The sequence below is a fragment of the Trachemys scripta genome, chromosome 6 (assembly GCF_013100865.1).
Source record: "Trachemys scripta elegans isolate TJP31775 chromosome 6, CAS_Tse_1.0, whole genome shotgun sequence".
NCBI classification, from domain to species: domain Eukaryota; kingdom Metazoa; phylum Chordata; order Testudines; family Emydidae; genus Trachemys; species Trachemys scripta.
Window position 1 is genome coordinate 95,747,099 of NC_048303.1, and position 24,672 is coordinate 95,771,770.

At 37.9% G+C, this 24,672-nt stretch overlaps 1 protein-coding gene across 1 annotated transcript in view; it reads right to left on the minus strand.

Annotated features, from left to right (window-relative positions):
- Positions 1-20,832, minus strand: part of LOC117878934 (guanine nucleotide-binding protein G(q) subunit alpha) — a 50,376-nt gene extending 29,544 nt beyond the window's left edge. Inside the window, exons 1-2 of the mRNA XM_034773680.1 lie at positions 20,685-20,832; positions 18,840-18,969 (exon numbers count right to left, since the gene is read on the minus strand). Coding sequence (XP_034629571.1) covers positions 18,840-18,968 — 129 coding nt within the window. The 5' untranslated portion in view covers position 18,969; positions 20,685-20,832. The remainder of the gene's footprint in view (positions 1-18,839; positions 18,970-20,684) is intronic.
- Positions 20,833-24,672: the final 3,840 nt, after the last annotated feature.

The window sequence follows — 24,672 nt, forward strand, 5'->3', positions numbered from 1 at the left end:
TCCAGATATATTAAGTAACCCATAAAAGGAAGTCAAGTATCAGAGGGGTAGCCATGTTAGTCTGGATCTGTAAAAGCAGCAAAGAGTCCGGTGGCACCTTATAGGCTAACACGTATTGGAGCATGAGCTTTCGTGGGTGAATACCCACTTCATCGGATGCATGATTGGCAAGTACTAAGAGGCATCCATCCGACGAAGTGGGTATTCACCCACGAAAGCTCATGCTCCAATACGTCTGTTAGTCTATAAGGTGCCACAGGACTCTTTGCTGCCATAAAAGGAAAAGATCACCCACATTGTCCTTAAAAACAAAACTACAGGATAAGTTTCCACACCAACTCCTTTCCCCATCTGCTCATGAAAAGCTCAACAAAACTGATGTTTCTGCATTGTGCCCTTATTCAGTGTTTGTAGAACATAAAATCTCACAGAAAACACTTTCCCAAAGCTCCTTCTGCCTTCCAGAGCCTCAGTCAGTGGCACTAGCTGAAACTCAAGCAGAGAAGATTCAGCTGTAAACTTTTCAAGACCCTGCCACAACGGAAGCAATTTTATCCGCAAAATATCGAGAAAATTCTTCACAGTGGGAAAAGCTGATTCAGTAGTTCAGCTGCGGTAACCACATTATCTAGGCTATCCCCCACCAAGAACAGCTTTGCTGTTCTTTGGGACTTCACAGAAACTATGATGCAGGCTATTCCACATGGCTGCATAGCCACAGAAAATGATTTAAAAATTATGCTGTTAGATTCAGGATAAGACTTCTACTAACTACACTTCATTCATCTATAACACAGTCATCTGTAAACTATGGTGACCTGTGAAAATGACAGAAGGGGAAATCCATGGAGAGATGCAGAGGGAGGTTATGAGGTCAAAGCGAGTACCCAGGTAAAGTATCTTTATAGCCTGTATTTTGCATAGATGTAAGTGGGGCAATATAGCATTTGTCAAGGTCAGAGAGGAATTTGATGTAGGCAAATTCCGAGAGTCTGGATCAGAGTTTTAGATGTGTGGATGGAGAAGAAAGCCAGATATTAGAGATACTGTGCAGAAAGTAATGGCAAGATTTAGACATGGTCTGGATGCCTGGGTCTAGAGTGTCTTAAGTCAATCAAGTAATAAATTTTGCTGTGATTTAAAAACTCTCAAACCTCAAATCATTCCTGCTTGTTTCATTTGTTATGTCACTTAAGGGCAGAACTGGAATCTAAACTTGAATCTCGGAGTGTATTATAACTAAAAAGGCAGGGACTACTTTCTAAATACTGTAATGCATGTCAGTTGATAGTTCTGAAGATGTAAAGAAAAGACAAGAATTATATGAGATATTGGTCTCCTATTAGAAATTATATTTAGCACATACATATAATTTTAAACACTAATAATTTTAGATGCAGTGAAATGGAACAGTTTTGTTATTAAAGGTACATTATTAGCTTAGGCCCCTGGATTAGGGTTTGTTTAACAATAAGAATAGAGGTATACATAACTTAATTTAAATAGAAACATTTTTATAAATTAAAAAAAATCTTTATAAATTTTTAATTTATAAAAATGTTTCTATTTAAATTAAGTATATATATATCTATATAGATATATCTATATATAAGCAATTCTTGAGAGGTTAAAAATGCCCTCACTGTTTTGGAAAACCATATGAATTAGAACAGAAACTGAAACTGACTAGTCTGATTTGTTTCACTGTTCATAATAAAAATAAATGCAAAAAGAAAGTAAACATAAAAGATAAAAGCTTTTAAAAATTCTTTCAGTTTTAATTATATAAGTTGTTTTTCATAACAAAAGCAAGGACATATTAATTTTCATCTTGACTTGGTCTCTTTAGCAACAAAAAAGGGAACTCTTGATAAAGAGAAACATTTTTTCCCCTGGTATATATACACATTTTGTACACAGAAAGAGTAGAATTTCCACATTGCTTCATTTAGCATTAGTGAAATCCCCGACCTACTTATCAGAAGCTGAGATAGCAAATAAGAACAGAACAACTACATTAAAACAAACAAAAGACTGGATAAACTTAAAAGTGTTCCTCTTGCTAATCCTCAGTTACAAACATGCATTTAAAATTCACATCCAAGTGTGTACTCTCTCTTTTCTTTATAAAGCAGATGAATTCTGACCATAATGAACTAAACTCATTTCTTTCATTTTTGTGTGTACTAGATGCTCAGATGAGGCCACTAGAACTATTTTAAAATGCCATCTTCTATCATTAGATATATTGTTCTACCCAATTTCTCTGTAGCTTTTTCAGTCTATAATAATGGTATCAGGTTGGTAAATCCAATATCTGCCTTTTGACATCTCAGATAAGAGAATTTCATTCCATTTATCAAAACTCATGACCCCATTTATTTTCAGTCATATTATACGAAATTATTCTAGTTAGAATTAAGTGAGATGTCCCAGAAGTATTAACCCATTTAGGGACATGGAAAGGATATTCGTTAAGTATTAAAAAACCCTTCACAAATGAAACAGCAGTTAACTGAAACCATGCAACACTTACATTATCAACAATTAATATATTTAACAATATTTAAATGTTTTTCTGCCTACAAACTCCATATATTAACACTGTCCACTACTTTGTCCATCCAGTCCCCTATCTTTATAAGATAAATAGGAACAATCATCCATCCTTAAAAAGAACAGGAGTACTTGTGGCACCTTAGAGACTAACAAATTTATTAGAGCATAAGCTTTCGTGGACTACAGCCCACTTCTTCGGATGCATATGCATAAGGTGCCACAAGTACTCCTGTTCTTTTTGCGGATACAGACTAACACGGCTGCTACTCTGATATCCATCCTTATTCGCTCCTGCATGCCCCACTGCTCCTGGATTACAGACAATTAGTAAATTTAAATGTTAACATATTTCCTGAACCAAATGCATTATAATATCCTGCTCTATTTTCGTATGCTTGCTTTTATACAGTGTTTACTGCAGACCTATAATATGTTTAACTTATATAATGGCAATATTTTACTTTTTAATGAATAGCCATTTGCCAATTTAATGTATTATATATAATATATAATTTTACAATTTAAAAAGTGTGTGTCTGATGATAAACAAATCTATATACACATTATATGTACATACACACAGACATACATGTTTGTATGTGGTATAAAGGTTTTAATTATATAAATTTGAAATGGCTACTTTACTTACAAATAACAAAGCCATGAGTTATGCCAATAAAAAAAAACCTTTATACCACACAAATATGTATTCTTTATGTGACACATATGTTGCAGGAAATCTATTTTGCAAATATTTTAAAGAGTTCAACATTTTATGGGGACTATTTTTGTGTCCCTCCGCCTGTAAAGTCAGGTGCCTTAATCACCAAGAGTTGCACAGTATAGGACTAAGAGGAGGTCATAAAAAATAAAAAAATGACAGAAAATATATTCTCTTTATATAAAATAATATTTTCTTATTATATAAAATATGATCTCTCAGGCTCTTCCAAGACTGTAAGTGATTGCCAGTTCTTATCGGGAATTTCCCCTATCATGTAGCATAAAAGCTTATATTTCTAGCTCTACTGGGCTGTAAGATATCAAATCTTAAAGATCTGTAGGCATAAGAAAGTTGCAACTTGCCCAGGACTGAACCCAATCTATCTTGGGATCTGAGCAAGAATAATTTTTCCAGTAAAAATTCCACAATTGAGAGAATAAAGAGAAAACATTTGTCTGGCAGGCTTTTTTGTTTTGTTTTTTTAAACTGCAGCTGTGTGAAGCCACTCAGACTTTTGGAATGTTAGAAAATAAGGGGAAAATTTGGTAGTGGGAGAGGTTAAATAAAGTGGTGTATGTGTACGATAAATTACAGAATCACGTGATAAATTAATTTATCACATAAATATCCACCTCCCAGCGTGTGTGTGTGTGTGTGTGTGTGTGTGTGTGTGTGTGTGTATAACACATGAACACACCGAGCCCTTTATATCATATATAATTAATGGAATTTTATTTAATTTGTAATACTAATGCTGTGATTAGTATATTATATCCTCTAGGTCAAATTTTGCCCTCATTCACACCTGTGAATCTAGAGAAACTACTGTTGTACTGAGCAGCAGAATTTGGAACTTTTAAATGTCTCTTTCCTTCCTCCTCTTTTCTATGGGTATTTAAGAAAGCAATAGAAATTCAACTCTGCTAAACGTTGCTAGATTTTATCCCATGTTTGAAAAGGAAGACAAGATATGCACAGTTTTCTCTTCTATATATTATGTATAATAGGATGCTTGACTGCACAAGCTAGATGCGATACTTAACAGGGAGAACGAGGAGTACTTGTGGCACCTTAGAGTCTAAAACAAATTTATTTGGGCATTAGCTTTCGTGGGCTAAAACCCACTTAATCGGATGCATGCAGTGGAAAATACAGTAGGAAGATATATATATACACACAGAGAACATGAAAAATGGGTGTTGCCATACCAACTCTAACAAGACTAATCAATTAAGGTGGTCATTCAATTACAGACCTAAAAGTCGCAATTCTCCAACAAAAAAACTTCAAAAACAGACTCCAACGAGAAACTGAAGAACTGGAATTAATTTGCAAATTGGACACCATTAAATTAGGCTTGAATAAAGACAGGGAGTGGATGGGTCATTACACACAATAAAAACTATTTCCCAAAGCTAATTTTTCCCCTACTGTTACTCACACCTTCTTGTCAACTGTTTGAAATGGGCCATCCTGATTATCACTACTAAAGTTTTTTTTCTCCTGCTGATAATAGCCCACCTTAATTGATTAGTCTCGTTACAGCTGGTATGGCAACACCCATTTTTTCATGTTAGTATGCCTGGTTCTTTTTGCTGATACAGACTAACACGGCTACCACTCTGAAACTTAACAGGGAGAGATGACAGTAGGTCAGAGGTAAGTGAGGATTGCTAGTTAAATCATAATTAAGGTGCAGTCTGGCATCTGTTAATACTTTTCTTCAGGTATAAAACATTCCTCATTAGCAGGCTGCAATTTTATGAACCCTATCCAAATCAAAATAGTCTCACTGGCTACTGTCACTCAGGGAACATCAACACTGCAATTAAAAACCCACGGCTGGCCAGTGCTAAGGGGCTGCTTAATTGCAGTGTAGATATTTGGGCTTGGGTTGGAGCTCGGGTTCCAGAACCATGTGAAATGGGTGCGTGCCAGAGTTCGGGCTGCAGCCTGATCCCAAATGTCTACAACACAGTTAAACAGCCCATTAGACCAAGCCCCACGAGCCAAGTCACCTGGCATAGGCTAACCACAGGTGTCTAATTGCAAGCTTCGAGTGTCAGTAATAGCTAAGGCTGTTCTAATTCCCTACGCAGCACTTTCCTCTCCAGAATGCCTCTGTGGCCCTTGAAGATTAAGTCCGGTTGTGATTAATGCAACTAAAAATTTACTCCAATTGTAAGCTCAAATGTAAAAAGTATGTGCAAGTTCTTAAAATGTCTATAACTTTTTGCCTGCTTGGAAATTTAACCATGGAAAATAGGTCAAGTTGTTTTCAATAATTAAATGTAATAAACAGGTGCAAGAAAACCAGACAGAGAAACTGGATTAGCCCAAACAAAAAAGGCCCTGCTGATATGATTCAAAGACTGTGCTGAAATTATGCTTGGTAAAAAACAGGAGATATGGAACCAGAAGTGAATGAACCAAAATTGGTATGTCAGATATTAGGCTTAACTGGTGGACAAAATACTGAGGATGAACTATGACATCCACTTTCCCCTTTTTGGGGTTTCTTAAAAAGAAACTTTGAAAAAAAAATGCACTGCTCGCCTGTTCCACCTTGCATCCCCCAGTTCAGCTCATCTTGTCTCATCTTCCCTGATTGAGATCTACCTTGAGAGGTAGAAAGAGTAGACCAAACTTGTTCATTTAACATCTTTTTTCACTTGTGAGTCCTGAAAATCATCATATCATCATGACATCCAGTCCTCAGCCCATCAGTGGGGATCCTTAATTGCCAGCACTGCAAAGGAACATAAGATTCTGTTCTGTTCCCTTCCTTTTGTGTTGCTTCTCCCCTCACTTCCTTCCTCCTATCCTCGCTCTTATTCTCTCAGCTTCCCATCAAATCCTGAATCAACTTCACTGCATCAGCACAGCGAGATGAGAGGACAACAATCCTTCCCTGTCTAAGGAGAAAAGACCCAACAAGATGATGCCCCTGACTGGAATGTGAACCAGGGTCTAAGCAACTGGTGGTGTGGTCAGCCTGCCAGCCAAAGCATCCATTTGTGACTGACCAGCCGTCCAGTCTTCCAAAGACAACAGCAAAAGCTGTATTTTCTCCACTTTTTCTATCCACTCTCTCCTTCACCTTGTGACTGTCTGTTAGAAACAGGCCCTTTACATGAGGACTGAAAGTAAAATGAACCCTTTCTTTATTTATCAAAGAAAGATATTTCTGAAAATTAAACTGATATTTTGCCTCCAAAAGAAGAGACACTTTAAAGATTTTGATTAAGTTTGTTCTGCGAAATGTCTTAGTATAAATGCTTGTTTCAATTTCTTGTTTTTTCTTGTGTTTGATCAATAAATGTTGAACTTTAAAATACATGTTTTGAGTGTTTGCCAAGAAATCAAGAATACCAAGGTCTCTGTAGGAAAAAAACCCAGATCTCTTTATATTATTATTATATTTATGTTAGACGTTGAAAGAGTTTAACACACCTCAAACTCTTTTGACCTTTGTGATTAATACAACAGCCCTACACAGACTCTGCCCAACTCAGTCCCACATATGGGCAAAGCCCATAGGAAAGACACTAGATAACACTGTAAACTAACTGTGTCCTCATCTGACAACTAGACAATAAACTAGACAACAAAAGTGACAGATTTACATCAGAAAATGTACATTATATCATGAACTGCACTGGAAAAATCACAGAAGTATTAAAAGCCCTAAACCAGTTTCATAATGATACAGGGTTGGTATATTTAAATGTTGATACACTGAGTTATGCAACTCCTGTATACTGTTGTTCATACATGAAAACAAGAGTATGGAAAGAAACTATTCATAACTAAGAAGCAACCATTTCCTTCTTTGTAAAAGCACAGTACAAACAAAAAGTAAAAAGTTTTCAGGCAATATCATTCAGTGGATTAACTAGAAAAAAATTAGGCCATCTTACAAAAATCACACTGTTTAATCAGGCCATGAAAACAGTGCAAAGTGGAGCAACAGAGAATTGGTAAAATGTTGAGTCCGATCTCTTAATTTGATTAAGCGGCAGAGAGATCAAAGGAGGATTATACTGTATCATAGTACCACATTAGAGATGCTCTAGATAAGGCCTTTTGGACATTTGATTCCTCCTTTCTCTCAACATTTTTCCTTTTGGGTGAAATGTGTCATGCCCGTTCTCCACTCAAAGGTGAGTTTATTTTTTGATAGTGAGTGGAAAAAAACCATTCAGTTGGTTATTGAGTTGTCCAAGCATGGGAGAAACAGGGTTCACATGTAAAAAAAGAAAACAGGGACATTTTGTGCTTGAATAATTCACAAATTGCATTGTTTTAAAACTGAAACTTTACATGTACGTAGTCCTCAATAAGAAATATCTACATTGCTAAATTTTTAAAGAAAGCTTGATATGATTTAAAAGCATATTCTGTGCTTGCAAAATCCTTTACTGTCCCTTATCTATTAATCACCCAACAGGGCTGCTTTCCAGGTAGAAGCACACACATGCATGTAGGCACTGATACATTTGAAGTAAACTCACATAGAAAAAAACTGAGAAATATAAAAAAAACCTACACAATTGACTGTAGACACACAAAGTAAAAATTTTAACCCCTTTGCTAATAAAATGAAGCCCAATCAAATTTACGTTAATGCATTGCTAAGTTTGAAAATTTAAATGCAAAAAAGACTATTCAGAAAATAAAGAGGCTAATGCTGTTCTTGTACTACCCCAGGGAAAATGGCCCTCAAGCCAGCAATACTGGCTGTATGAGGATTGCCATTGTGCAGGAGGATTCTCCAGTGGTTTAGAGCCAGCACGACTGCTTCTATGCCAATCTTCTCCTGGCTACTGGTGTAAAGGACATGGCTGTGGATTGCTTAGGTCCCTGAAATCCCCAATGGCCTTCTTGGACTACTGTCTATCAACACAAGTTAGAGCAGCCCTGATGCTTCTCTAAAATACCATGGCAACTGGCCCAGCACATAGATAACCCAGGACTTGGGGAATGCAAGGTGACTTAGAGCTCTCCCTTTGCAATGCATGCTTCTCATCCAAAGCCAATGATCTGGGCTAAGTTTCCCCAGGACAATGTTAACTTGGCCATATTATCATTAGATTAAAAAAACATAAAAACAGCTTAAACAGCAATCCAAAATCCACCTATGCACAAGGTCGTATTACTGAATTTCTTGACTCTTGTCAGTATAAATTTCCAAGCTTAATGATGAATTCAGGGCACTTCCATAAATTTGTTTTAATTAATATTTGTAGAAACATTTTGTCTGAGATAGATAACTGTCCTATGCATTTCCAAAGTGAAGTGTCCATCACCACAATATCTTGGCATTAGAGTTAAACATGGCAAAACTACATACAGTACGATACCACTATATATGGAAAACAGTCACACAGGTTCACACAGTGGAGAAGAAGCCATGTATTGCTAATCACTCAACACAGATGACAAATTATCAGAGGCATCATCACTGGCCTGATCCCAGAAGAGCTCTTGAAAGACTACAGAGAATTTTAGCTAAGAATAATGGTTATATGGTCAAAGGTCTTCCCACATCCAAAATTGCTTAGATGGAAGAGCAGGCTGCCTCCACAGGACAGCAGCTTGGCACAGTGACTTGGCTGATCTGACAGCTAACAAGACAGACCTCAGCAAAATTCAAAAAGATTTGGTCTGATTTTCTAAAAATTTGTTCAATTCCTAGTCAATGGAAACCAAGATGTTGCTCTTCTTTCCCTTCCCTGCTCTCCTTCTCTCCCTTTCCATTCCTTTACTTCTTTGTTCTTTTTTTCCTCTCCCTTTATTTTTGAGGTGTGTGAGGCAAATCAATAACAAATAGATTAAAAACAAATCAAGGTTACACTTAATATCTCAACAGTGTATTAATTAGATCTGTGCTAACGCACTTGTCCCAATCTCTAGTTTAAAATATCCAGGATATCCTTTGTTTAATGACTTTATGGCACACTTAAGTTACACAAATTTATTTTATCTTAACAGGTTTAGGCCCAAATTCTGAATCCTGTCTTCTTAGAAACATACAATCACAGAGATGTAGGGCTGGATGCGACTTTGAGAGGTCATCTAGTCAAGCCCCATCTCCTGCACTGAGTTAGGACCCAGTATACCTTGACCATCCCTGACTGGTGTTTGTCCAACCTGTTTTTAAAAAAAACAGGGGATGCTGTGAAGGCCAAAAGTATAACTGGGTTCAAAAAAGGATTAGGTAAGTTCATGGAGGATAGGTCCATCAATGGCTATTAGCCAAGATGTGTCAGGGATGCAACCCTATACTCTGGGTGTCCCTAAGCCTCTGACTGACAGATGCCGGGACTGGATGACAGTGAATGGACCACTAGATAACTCCCCTATTCTATTCATTCCCTCTGAAGCATCTGACATTGGCCATTGTCAGAAGACAGGAAACTGGGCCAGGTGGACCACTGGTCTGACCTAGTATGGCCATTCTTATGTTCTTACCTCCAATGACAGCGATTCCATAACCTCCCTTGGGAGAGTATTCCAGTATTTAACTATCCATATAGTTAGAACCTTTTCCCTAATATCTAACCTAAATCTCCCTTGCTGCAGATTAAGCTAATTAATTTTTGTCCTACATTTGGTGGACATGGAGAACAACTGATTGCTGACCTCTTTGTAACACTCCTTAACGAATCTGAAGACTGTTTATCAGGTCCACCTGAGTCTTCTTTTCTCACGACCAAACATACCCAGTTTTTTAACCTTTCCTCATAGGTCAGGTTTTCTAAATCTTTTATCATTTTTGTTGCTCTCCTCCGGACTATCTCTACTTTGTCCACACCTTTCTTAAAGGCACCCCAAACTGGACACAATACTCCAGCTGAGGCTCACCAGTGCCAAGTGGAATGGGACAATTACCTCCCATGTCTTACATGTGACACTCCTTCTTAATGAACGGCAGATTTATATTAGCCTTTTTCACAACTGCATCACATTGCTGGCTCACATTCCATTTGTGATCCACTATAAGCCCCACATCTTTTTCAGCAACACTGCTGCCTAGCCAGCTATTCCCCATTATTATTTGGCTTAGCTGTGTGCTGAGCTTTGAGTGGGACAGAATCCATCTCAACAAGCCAGCCTGAGGATGAAGTAACTCCTGCATGTCCCATACCACCCTCCATGTTGAAAATGGCTTTGTCATGCTCCTTCCTCAGCCCCACTGGCAACGGTCACCTGTGCACAGGGAGCTTCACAGAGCTGGGCTCAGCGGTCTGCAAAGAATGTGTGCCCATTGTGCTGGCTCCACCACTCAATCCTCAGTTCAAGCTGTGTCTGGACATCTCTGCAACTGCAGAGGCATTGGCAGGATTAGGTAAAGAGGTCCTCATTGCAAAACATCACCTTAGGCTTTAAATTAAAATGAGGAACAAATGTTATACACTTCTTAATATTTTGTTTAATGTTAGGAGAGTGCCATGTGACAGGAAAGCTTATTGTCCCCACACTCACATTCAAGCAAACTACATTTTACTGATGTGAGATAAACACACTTCTCCTACACTCTCCAGGACTGGAATGTTGGGGAAAAGCCGGGGGTGGGGGTGAATGGAGCAGCACTTTGATATCTCACCAACATTTATCCATATAATAGTGTCAGCGCGGGTGAAGGAAAGTGCAGCTCATTGAAGGGCAAAACTAAGCACAACCAAACTGGTGTTTAGTTTAGTTTTAAGCCATACTGAATTAGTTCCAGATCTGCAAGAATACAGGCCAAAAGCTGCCAGAATACACATATATGCACAGAATACAGAAGTTGGACCCAGAAAGCCTGGTTTGAACTAAAGTTATGATCAGATTTCAAAGTGATAAACAAAAAGTTCCAGAAGTTTATTTTCATTGGTGTTAATGTGCATAGAAAATACTTTAGGCGGGCAGAGGCGGACCAGTCTTCAGGACACCTAGGAATTTTGCAGCTTTATACCTCCATAAAATGTTTTTAAAGAGAAACCTTGAAAAGTTAGAAGTTTTATACATTAAGTATTATTACACAAAAATCAAGGCTTGAAATAAATTCAAGACTAGAAGCTATTATAACTGTTTGGATCAAGAGATGTTTTTGCTTATAGTGACTGATCTCGAATCAGAATGAAAAAACATTTTCCATTACATCACTCAGCTTTGCCGAAGTTGAAATCAAAAGGTATTGTACTTGTCAATTTTCATTCATGTTTCAAAAGCTTATTGTTAAGAAACATTTGAGACTGAAAAGTAAATATTCAATGTGATACACATGTGCTGCTTGGCTAAAATCCCCTGGTCTATGCTGAAAATTTACTGCTCAATGACAAGAACTGTATTTGCAAAAGCCAAACCTTCCCACAGCAACATACTGACATCAACAAACAAAAGATTTTTTACTTCAAATCAAATTTTTGGCAAAACTGCTTCCCAAGAGCCTTTTGTTTCTCTTATGTACAATTAATTTCCATGACGTGGCAACATGAGTGCAGACAATAGATGCACCCTCCTTGTCTGCTTCAAGTTTTCTAATGCCCACATTTCCTCCTGAACCTCCAGCAGCATTCCCCAGATAAGAATTTCCAAAACAGAAATAGGTTAGTCTACACAATATTCCCTACACTTAGTCCCTATAGGGAAGATTTAGGAGTTCAAGTCCCATTGATTGTTAATGGGAGTAGTGCTCCTAAATCACATAGGCACTTCTGAAAATCCCACTCTCAGCCTAAACTCCACATCTTACAGATACTTTGGTGGGTTTCTCTCCTGAAATGGCCACCTCTAGGAAAAAAATTTGCAGTCAAAAGAAATTTGTTTTTCTGAGATGTGGCTGGTGCCAGTACAGAATGGGTCTGCTTGGAAAAGGCGGGGGTGAAAGTAGTCTAAAAGGGATTAGGCAAAAGTGAGAGGAGACGGGTGAGAAAGAAAAAAGAGGAGGTAGGAGGATGCTTGGAAGGTGAATCAGACTATTCTTCTCCTTTCAGCGCATATCACATAAGGATTTCAGCTGACATGAATGGAGCACAGCGTTGTGGGGGTTCCACTGTGGAATTCCACTATTCCACTGCGGAAGCTAACCCTCAGTCAGCTGCGGAAGTAATGACTGCTCTAACTGAGGAGGCATGCAGATTAAGAGAGCTACTTGATCTAGCTAATACAAGAGTTTGATGCAGCACCTGATCCATCAGGAGAGGACATCTCTAGAGGATTCTTCTTCCTCCCAAAACCCCTCAAGAAGGAAGAATAGTGATCTAGATTTCCTAAACCCCTCTTTCTGGGAAAGGTAAATTTTGATAGTCCTTTGGACATCTCAAGAATTCCATAGGACTTCCTACCTAGCCAGAGGTTTGGGGCATGAGCTGAGGAAGGAGATCTCCACAGAAGGCTTTGAGAGAAAATTAGCGTGAGCATAGAGGCCCACCTTCCCTATGTGGAATAGCTGGGGAGGAATGCAGACTAAAAGCAACAAGCCACCCCTATTCTATGGACTGAAGTGGTATCCATAACAAACTCCATCTTAGTTAATGCAGAGGATTATAGCGCAGTGACTCAAAGGTAACCTTGACAGAAGGTTCTGTGGATCAGGCTGAAGGTTCCACAGGGGAAATGATGATTTAATTAGAGGCCTCAGGCATGTAATTGCGTTTTAAAACACAGGACAAAATTTTCAAACTTAGATGCCTAAAGTGAGGTACCTTCAGCTGGTGTAAATCAGCACAGTGCCACCGAGTTCAGTAGCGCTATTCTAATGTACACCTTCTGAGGCTCTGTACCCTAAATTCATAATAGGAGTCCAGTTTGCTTGGAGACTACTGCAACCCAAAAAATGAAGGGAGTACAGAGATTTCTGAAGCCTTTTCTCTGCCCACTGGAACAGGAAAGCGGTCTCTTTCTTGGTCTGTCCCTGGTACTACAGCGATGATGTAATCCTGTCTGATGCGGTTAGGATGCAGAGAAGAAATCTAGAACAACAGGTCTAGATAGAATGCCCTTGGTCCTCTGAGCCTAGGTTTTCATTCTCTATGGGAGTACTTCCCCTTGTGTACTTCCCCTGGGAGTACAACAACCTTGTGAATGAAACAGATCCCTCTTCAACTGAGGAAGGCATCCACTTTTTTCTGCAGTTATTCCTGGAGAGGAAGTCATTTTCAGGGAATGCCAACTTAAAGCTGGTTCTGCATGTTAGTCTCCAGCTATGCAAGGTCAATCAACCTTAATTATCAGTTTGTGTTAAACAGTTTAAACTTTCCATTTGCTTTTAACGGAATAAACATATAGTGGTGAGGAGCAAATCTCAAAGTTGGGAAGTTCAGTTTGGACAGCCATTCAAAGTTTCATATGTTTAATATGAAAAGTATCCTTGCAATCAGGATGTAAATCTGACATAATTTGCTTTTTCCTATGTGATTTCCAGTGCTTTCTAGGTTCAACTGTGTCATGACAATGCTTTGAGAATAGCTCCCTCTTGATACTTCAGTTTCTAGTCCATGGCTGTAAGAGGATAATGCAGAGAAGAAACAGAAACCAAAAGGTAAACAAATGTTTTCATAACCAGGAGCGCCGCCAGCTTTTCTGCCGCCCTAGGCGGCGGAAGGTCCCGCCCCGAAATGCCGCCCCCCACAGAGGCGGCAGAAGGTCCCGCCACCGAAATACCGCCACAGTCGCCGCCCCCCAAACTGTAGTGCCCTAGGCAACCGCCTAGGTCCCCTAATGGGTTGCACCAGCCCTGTTCATAACCCCAGAACATTTTAGGCTTGGTTTGAATAAAGGACCAAGTTTTGGTTGACTCTTGTTTTATCTGAACCTGTTCAATATCCTTAGTTATCAGACCAAGCTGACATAAGGCAGGCTAATATGAAAATGTGTCAACTCATTTTAAGCTTTTTTTTCTTAGTAATTAACTATGAATGCAATATTATATATTACTGCATATAAACTAGATCAGAAATACACTTTACATATGACCCTCACTACAATTCACATAACAGACTTTGCATCCAGCCTCCCTCTACTGCCCAAACTAATTTCAATTATGCTTTGTTCTCTGAAGACAGAGGCTTTCATTCATTATGAACTAGCCCTCGCTGTGAAGGATAGTCCTTAGTTTAGAACCTATGTACCATCATCCCACATTAAACCTGGTATTATCTGAATGTTAATACAATGAATTATTTCTATCACAGATGCAGGACCATGAAAGTGAGGTTTTTTAAAAAATGTCCTCTATAATAAAGAGATTAACCAACATATTTTGGGCTCAGAGCCCACATATGTAATAAGCACCATTTATGCCACATGTTAAGGGCTTACAATGGTTTTGAGAAGTATATAGGGTGCTGTGTGTGTCGTCTGAAATAAGGTGAATTTAATGCTTTAAGCTTTCTTATTATCTTTATTGTGCCCTTAATTTTGGCTCTTTGTCCCACATTTGGGCTTTGGTGAAAGCAAAATATGCTGGTACAGCAGTCTAATTTAGAGCGTTTCACTGATAAAAAATAATTACTATAATGCACATGTTTTGTAAAATAAAATAAAAACATGCTGATGTGAAGCCTAGATAAAGGAATACAAACTTTGATTATAAACAGAATGAAAAGATGTATCTATTGTAGTACATCAGTCTATACCAGTCCTTCACTGATATGAACATTTTGTGAACATAAGAACAGTCATACTGGGTCAGACCAAAGGTCTATCTAGCCCAGTATCCTGTCTTCCAACAGTGGCCAATGCCAGGTGCTTCAGAGGGAATCAACAGAACAGGTGATCATCAAGTGACCCATTCCCTGTCGCCCATTCCCAGCTTCTGACAAACAGAGGCTAGGGACACCATCCATGCCTATCCTGGCTAATAGCTATTGCTGGACCTATCCTCCATGAATTTATCTAGTTCTTTGTTTACCCTTGTTATAGTCTTGACCTTCACAACATCTTCTGGCAAAGAGTTCCACAAGTTGACTGTGTGTTGTGTGAAGAAATACTTCCTTTTGTTTGTTTTAAACCTGCTGCCTATTAATTTCATTTGGTGACCCCCAGTTCTTGTGTTATGAGAAAGAGTACATAACAACACTTCCTTATTTACTTTCTCCACACCAGTCATGATTTTATAGACCTCTATGATATCCCCCCTTAGTAGTCTCTTTTCCAAGCTGAAAAATCCCTGTTTTATTAATCTCTCCTCATATGGAAGCTGTTCCATACTCCTAATGATTTTTGTTGCCCTTTTCTGAACTTTTTCCAATTCCAATATATCTTTTTTGAGATGAAGCAACAACGCAGTATTCAATATCTGTGAATTAAATGTCTGAGTGCATACCAAATTGAAAGACCTTTCTGTTTTATTAGGGATGTACTTTTAGCTGGCTGATGTAACAGGAGCTTTTTCTAAAAAATAAAAGAGCAAATCTACAGGCTCTTGCTCAACTCTTGAAACGGGATGTTCTTAAGAACTAACACTGGAAAAGAGTCAAATACAATCATAACGGGAGCCTGTGAGGATACCAGACTTATTTTGCTATATCTATCATTCTCTGAAGTGATGTAACTTACATCTATGCAGTCATGTAAATATTTTGCTGATTCATTTAAAGTGACTAAATGAAAAAGACTGGCTAGGACAGATCTGGAACTCCCTGTTAGGTTTTGAAGGGTAACTGAAACAGTTTCTGTTTTTTAAAAAAGGAAATGTTTCCAAATGTTAAATTATCTTATAACCCTGAAAAATTGTCACAAACTTCAGCTAATATATGTGGTAACTGTTAACTTAACTATTGGTGTGTTTTGCCTGCTGAATCCATCCTTTATAATTAGGCTTGGAAGGATTCGATTTTTATGGGAAATGTTGGTAAACACTGATTTCACCATACAAATGCAAACCAACAAAAACATTTTTCCATTGATAATAATTGAAATTTACAGAAAGATAAAGTAAGAAAAATGCTGCTTGATTTAAGGACATTTAGTTTGTATATTTTGTAGGGCTGTCAAGGGATTAAAAAGAATTAATCGCGATTAATCGTGCTGTTAAACAATAATAGAATACCATTCATTTAAAAACATTTTTGGATTTTTTTTTACATTTTCAAATATATTTATTTCAATTACAACACAGAATACAAAGTATACAGTGATCACTTTATATTTATTTTTGATTACAAGTATTTGCACTGTAAAAAAACAAAAGAAATAGTATTTTTCAATTCACCTAATACAAGTACTGTAGTGCAATCTCTATCATGAAAGTTGAACTTACAAATGTAGAATTGCGTACAAAAAACCTGCATTCAAAAATAAAACAATGGAAAATTTTAGAACCTGCAAGTCCTATTTCCTAATTTTAGTGCACTCAGTCCTTCTTCTCGTTCAGCCAGTTGCTCAGACAAACAAATTTGTTTACATTTGCAGGAGATAATGCTGCCCGCTTCTTGTTTACAATATCACCTGAACGTGAACACAGGCATTCTCAAGGCACTATTGCAGCCGGTATCGCAAGATATTTACGTGCCAGATGCACTAAAGATTCATATGTCCCTTCATGCTTCAACCGCCATTTAATGGGACATGCATCCATGTTGATGATGAGTTCTGCTTGATAATAATCCAAAGAAATGTGGACCGACACATGTTCATTTTCATTATCTGCGTCAGATGCCACCAGCAGAAGGTTGATTTTCTTTTTTGGTGGTTCAGATTCTGTAGTTTCCGCACTGAAGTGTTGCTCTTTTAAGACTTCTGAAAGCATGCTTCACACCTCATCCCTCTCAGATTTTGGAAGGCACTTCAGATTCTTAAACCTTGGATTGAGTGCTGTAGCTATCTTTAGAAATCTCACATTGGTACCTTCTTTGCGTTTTGTCAAATCTGCAGTGAAAATTTTCTTAAAATGAACATGTGCTGGGTCATCATCCGAAATTGCTGTAATGTGAAATATATGGCAGAAAGCAGGTAAAACAGAGCAGGGGACATACAAGTCTCCCCCAAGGAGTTCAGTCACAAATTTTTTTTAACAAGCATCATCAACATGGAAACAAGTCCTCTGGAATGGTGGCCGAAGCATGAAGGGGCATACAAATATTTAGCATATCTGGCACATAAATGCCTTGCAATGCCGGCTACAAAAATGCTATGCAAATGCCTGTTCTCACTTTCTGGTGGCATTGTAAATAAGAAGAGGGCAGCATTATCTCCTTTAAATGTAAACAAACTTATTTGTCATTGGCTGAACAAGAAGTAGGACTGAGTGGACTTGTAAGATTTAAAGTTTTACATTGTTTTGTTTTTGAGCATAGTTATATAACAACAAGAAATCTACATTTGCAAGTTACACTTTCACAGCAAAGAGACTGCATTACAGTACTTGTATGAGGTGAATTAAAAATACTATTTCTTCTGTTTATCATTTTTACAGTGCAAATATTTATAATAAAAATAATATACACTTGGATTTCAATTACAACACAGAATACTATATAGATAGATAGATAGATATGAAAATGTAGAAAAACATCCAAAATCGGTCATAAATTTCAATTGGTATTCTACTGTTTAACAGTGTGATTAAAACTGCAATTAATTTTTAATTGTGATTTTTTTTAGTTAATCTGCAATTAAATCGACAGCACTAATATTTTGACAAGTGATGTTAATAATTTGTGTTTTAATGGTTATAAAATTTTAATTTTTTGAATCTCCACATTTACTGTCATAAAATAATTAATTTTTATATTTATTTTTATAATTTATCATTTCCTGCAATTCTGAAAATTAAAATAGATAATAATAGAACAAAGTGCTGAAAAATAAACATTGATATTATCTGACAAAATCATAAAAAGCTAATTCTGCCAATGCTATTTGTAATACACCATTTTCTTCTTTTTGCTATTTCTCATGGTAACAGCTGCAAGAGAAAAATATAACCCAGTATAAACGCTATGCTGAGAAATATTGAAATGAAGCTGTTAGCCTCTCCAGTACTTTAGGATCTGGATTTACAATTTCAAAAACAGCTAGCAAATGCCATCATCAAGGCATTTCATTTTGCATTCCAGATAGTCTGAAATGTAATATCCTTGTAATCACTCCAACCTTACAGACCCTATCTGTAGGGCTCCATTGGAAACTTTAGCCGCACAAATAACTACCATAAATAATTTCTTTGTAATCAACTAAATTCTACTGCAGCAAAAAACTGCTTGGCTCCACAGATCATCCATACAGGGGATCAGTTTGTACAATAGCATTGAAGATCAGTCTTTTGATCTCTGCATTACTGTTGCTTTTGTAACCTGTAGTTGTATGATACTGCTGGTAGCCACATGGAAAACATTTGGGACTGGACATACCGATCTGTTCATAGACCCTGACAGAACAGCTAGCTACTTTGAGATGAACTGGTAAGTACTAAGTATTATTTCTTTCGTTCTACTCCTTTCCAGGCTCCCCTACATAATTCCCAAATAATCATGTGAAAAACACAGCTCTCCATAGTTCACTAAACCATGAGCTCAGGTTTCAATCAATTGCAATGCTCAAGAGAGTGCTTTCAGTCAGTGCTTACCTCATTGTCCGACTCCACAAGTACTTGATCATATTCACTAAGGGCTACTAGAAACATGATAGATGTGACATTTTCAAAGCAATGTATCCATTTTCTTCTTTCTGATCGTTGGCCTCCTACATCCACCATTCTGCAAGGTTAACAAAATCCACATCAATTCCAGGGGAAAACAAAGAATAATAAAAATCAATGTACATCCACTTATGGAGCATCAAATTCAGCAATTTAGATAATGAACAATTTGGGTGGAAACCAAAAAAAAAAAAATCCCTTTTTCTGTTAGCAGCCATTCCATTAATATTTAAAAATCAACAGTGTATGTGTTGCGGCGGAGGCAGGTTGCCATGTTTCCTTTACAAGCCTGACATGACTTATAGATTTTAATAATTATGAGCTTCATCCTCTGAAGTGCTCTGCATGCAGAAATCTCATTGAAGTAATTCTGAGCACCACCCGGGGAGTGCTTGCAGGACTCAGCCCCATAGATTTAGCAGAAACAGGCATGCAGAGCCTAGGGTAAAGCAGTTTGTAGCCAAGGTAAAAATGATTGTAACTGAAACAGTTTCTGTATTTTTTCCATATAATTACAAGATATATTTTGAGGAAGTAGCAAATAATTTTCAAAAGATAACAGATCAATATATATTGGGGGACAGATGATCTAGTGAGAAATAAATTTGAAAACGAACATTAAACTGAAGTAATTTAATCTTTTGGATGGGATATGTGAGCATGTGACACAAACTTAGAATCAACATAAAATTTGAAAAACACGTTTTATTGAAAGTGCCTAAGATGTTTTTTCAATTTCTGCCAAGGACAGAAGTTAGTCCTTCATATAGATAGTGGTTCATCTTCAGTATCAACTGCTTAAAAATGACACAGTGTTACAATTAAAAATAATTACATACAATCAGAAAAAAATTATACTACTCCTATTACACTTTAGTCACTTGAAGAATATGACGGAATGAGCATATAACTGACTGAAATTCAGTAGGATAGCATAAATGTCCTTTTTTGCATTTTGAATTTGTAATTGTAACACCCCATTATTCTGTATTCATTTAAAAACTTTAGCACTTGGTGACACAGATATGGAGGAGGAGGAGTGAAATGCATATAAGGTATTGAGTATTCCTACTGAAAACAATGAACATGAGCTAAAAAAAATTGGTCACAACATAAAATAAGTATTTTCAGAGTTTAAGTTGATTCTCATCCTGAATTCAAAAAGAGCCTCAACTCAATCCCCCTTTTGCAGGCAAAGTTTTGCACCCACAATTATCAGCCCAAAAGCTCTTACTTAGATGTTTAATTTGCAGGTGCAATCAAGTATTTATATTTTTAAGTGACAGCATTTGCTTGAAATTAACTGTGTGTAAAATTATTTGTACAAGTAAAAGTAAGCTTGCAAATATGTGAATTACTCATTAAAAATCAAGCCCTCCAAGTTTATCTTTGCGCTTCATCTAATAAATAGGAAACGAGGATGCACAATGGACTTTGGTTTATATATGTTAACATACATATAATTTGTAATTAAACATTGCTATAAATATTTTTTAAAAAAACAGTTCCAAATTATTCCACTATGACCATAAGAACTGAATTAAAACATAAACAGGTTTATTTTCTTTCCCTCTCTTGATCTCTTTACTTATTCCTTATAGTCAATTGGTAACAACTTGTGTACAATAACGAAGAAACAAAATGATCAAACAAATAACTGAAGTGCAGAATTATTTTATGTTTACACACTTTTACCAGTATGTGATATTTTATATAACTCACATACAATAAAAACAAAAATAAATGTATTAAGCATTTTTTCTTGTTTTCTACCTGAAAATGACGCTTTGTAAGTCGAATGGATATTCAATGATCCCTGTTGTTGGGACTCGAACTCTAAGCACATCTTGTTGGGTGGGCAGATAGGCAGGTTCTGCTATACGGTCCAGGTCGTTAAGATAGCTACAGACAGGGAGAAACAACAGGAACGCAAGACAGTGACACAATAATCCCACTGAGGGAAGGAGCAGGGCCAGGTGAGGAAGGGAAATGGGAGAGTGGGGTTGGAAGAAGTGTAACAGAAATAGAGTATAGGTAAAAAAAAAAAAGGGGGGGGGGGGGGGGGTGCAAGGAAGTTCACCATTCTTCCCACCCTGCTCTTAACAAAATTCCATTACACACTGGATGTTGGCAAAGAAACCCTACCACAAGTGTCTCAGTATTATTATTTTCCTTTTCAACAGATTATGCTTGGCTTTCTCCTAAGGAATTCCTAGATTCAACCCACATAAAGTACTCAACACTTTTAAAAACAAGACAAAAAAAATCAGAAAGATAAAATTGTGTAATTCTATATACAAATGTAGATATTAATTACCTGGTGTATAGAAAGAGGTGTTCAAATAGATTTGCATGTTTTTCTATTGTATCTATATATGGGAGCACACACAAAGACAGGCACAACAGATAGCTAGATACACATACCCCAAAATCCTGAACTGCTCTAAAACAAAGGTGAATTGACTTAATGTAGATCAATGCCTGGTTAGGAAACTTTAGGAAGACAAATGGACTCCCTAGGAAACATACAACTGGCCAGAGCCAGAACAAAAAGATATACCCTCAAGATCAAAGGATTATTCAGTGGTGCCAGTTGTGGACAATTCACAGATTTTAAGGCCAGAAGCAGGGTGGATAAAAATCAATGATTAAAAAAAAAAAATTTTAAAAATCGAATTTTTTTTAATTTAAATCGGATTTTTTTTTTATAAAATGCTTTTTGAGGAAAAAACCTATCTAAAGATAGTTTTATTTAAGGTAAGATATCTTTGGGCTATAATTTATCATGGAATAGGGATTATAAATTCTACAGTAACTCCCCACTTAATGTCCTCTCGCTTAACGTTGTTTCACTGTTACGTCCCTGTTCCATTACAGAACATGCTTGTTTAAAGTTGTGCAATGCTCCCCTATAATGTCGTTTGGCCACCTGCTTTGTCCATGGCTGGCAGCCTCCCTATCAGCTACCCTAAGCCTCCCCCCAGCGCCTCCTGCCCACTGGTGGATCCCGCGGATCAGCGCCTTCCCCCTGCTCCCCCACCTCCTGCCCATGGCAATCAGCTGTCTTGAGGTGTTGAGGCGGCTCCTCCTTCCCCAGCCTCCTGAACGCCGCAAACCAGCTGATTGCCACGGGTAGGAGGAGCGAGGACACGGCGTGCGGAGTAAAGGGGGAGGAGGTGGAGCGGGGTGGGGGAGAAGAGGTGGGTTAAGGGTGATGGCTTCTGGGAAGGGGTGGAGGCTAAGCGAGAGGTTGTTAAGTGGGGAGTCACTGTATTAAATTGTTTCTTTAAAATTGGTTAAAATTTATACTTGTATTAAATTGCTTGTTTAACATTGTTTAAAACTTATACCTGTATTAAATTGCTTGTTTAAAATGTATATAATGCTTTTTGTCTGGAAAAAAAAGTTTCCCTGGAACCTAACCCCCCTTATTTACATTAATTCTTATGGGGGAAATTGGATTCGCTTAACATCGTTTCGCTTAAAATCGCATTTTTCAGGAACATAACTACAACGTTAAGTGAGGAGTTACTGTGATTCTATAGTATGAGACAATATATTCATGTAATGTTTAAGAAAAGCTTTGTAAATAAATTCCAATAGTTCATGGATTAGGAACCCAATTTTATAGGGTTCCAGGAGCTTCTGTACAGATTATTTAGGTTAATTTTTCTATCTACCCAATGGGACTCAGTGATCAGTCTAGAACAGGGGTGGGCAAACTTTTTGGGCCGAGGGCCACATCTGGGTGGAGAAATTGTATGCAGGGCCGGGGCAAGGGGTTGGGGTGCGGGAGGGAGTGTGGTGTGTGCAGGAAGGGGCTCAAGGTAAGGGATTGGGGCAGAGGTGGTGTGCGGGGTGTATGAGGGGGCTCAGGGAAGGGGGTTGGGGTGCAAAAGGGGTGCGAATTGCAGGAGGGGGCTCATGGCAGGGGGTTGGGGTGCAGGAGGGGTATGGGGTGCAGGTAGGGGGCTTAGGGCATGGAGTTGGGGGGCGGGGTACAGGAGGTGTTCGGGCTCCAGGGTGGCAGTGGCACGCAACGGGGCCAGGGCAGGCTCCCTGAATGCCTGCCTTGTCTCCCCAGCCCCGTGTTGCTCCAGGAAGCGCTACAGCCCCTGGGGGAGAGAGGACGGAGGGCTCCATGTGTGCTGCCCTTGCTGCGCCTCCAGGTACCTCCCATGAAGCTCCCATTGGCAGCGGTTCCCCGTTCCTAGCCAATAGGAGCTGCGGGGGGCAGTGCCTGGAGGCAAGGGCCTGGGGGCTGGAGGGACATTGGGGCAGCTGCTGCTGAAAGTGGCGCGGGGCCTGTGGCACCACAGGGAACAATCCCGCAGGCCAGATCCAAAGCCCCAGGGGCCGGATCCAGCCTGCAGGCCATAGTTTGCCCACTCCTGGTCTAGAAGATACCATTAGAGATGCTTAGTTTTGCAGTTCTCAAACTATGGATTTGTGTCTCCAGAGATAACATGCTTGTTAACAGCAAAAATGTTTTTAAATAAATAAATAATATATAGAGGTGAGAAATAACAGACCTCAACCCTATTGTCCCTCTGCAAATTTGTGTACACAGAATCAATCCCTTACCTCTCTCTAAAAGTGCAAAGTTTCAAAAAGTTCAATGAATAGAAGATTGTTGGGGGCGGAATAGATCTGGACAAGGAGAAGAAGTCTGGAGATAAATGTGAGAAGGGAGGGACAAGCAATATAAACAAAAGTGAAACTGTTTGAGCAGCATATTCCAGAAGTCTTGAGGTCTTTCTGAGTGTAGCCTGATTTGAGATCTACCATACCATTCTCTCACTAGAAGGGAAAACCTATAATGGCAGCAGGCCATAAAAGAGACCCAGTTTGGGAATAAGAACCATTCAAGAAATATATGTTTGCTGATGATGTTTTAAATAAAGTCACACCAGTGAACTGGTGGGAAGTCACTTAAGCACTTGGATTCAGAGACCGTTGAAGTGATAATCTCACTTTTAACAGCAGTAGCTTCTTTTGCTGGTGCAGAAAGAATATTTTCTTCATTTGGACCAATTCATTCCAAATTGAGAAATCATTTGGGACCTGAAAAAGCAGGAAAGCTTGTTTTTCTTTTCCAGATTACGAACAAACAGGAAAATGAAGGTGAAGATGACTGAGTTAGCTGCAGAAGCCAATATTTTAAGTTTCTCATTTTTACCTGGCTGACGTAGTTGATTTAATTTTTGTTTTTGTTTTCTAAAAAAATTCATTAAACTATTTTAGTTAAAAACAATTTGACAAAAACAAACCTGATTTTAAAAAACTTTAATGTTTAACTAAATTCAAAAATTCTTATGCTTGTTTTGTTAAAATATTATATGTTTGCTGTTGGAGAAAAAAATCCAGAATACATAACGTTGTTGTTTTAGTTAAATAAAACAATTTAAAATGTCTGTCTGGTGATGTTCTCCTCCTAATACAGCATAGCAAGAAAAGCCTCCAAATATTAATGATTAACCTGTTGAATTGGAGCTAGTTCACCTCCCAATGATTTCATAAATATCTGCTTCAATTACCTTTGGTAAATGAAATAACTGATCAATCATTCATTTTCTGATATAGCTGTAAAACTAATCTGAAAAGTTTTCAAAATAAATCACTTAAAAAAGTATAGTGTGTACCTTCTAAAAATGAAACCTACATCTATCTCTGAGTTGTGAAGAATATGTATTAAGGTTATAACAACCAACAAGAATGCACTTTTATGTAGAAAACCATGATTAAATCGAATCTTCCTGAC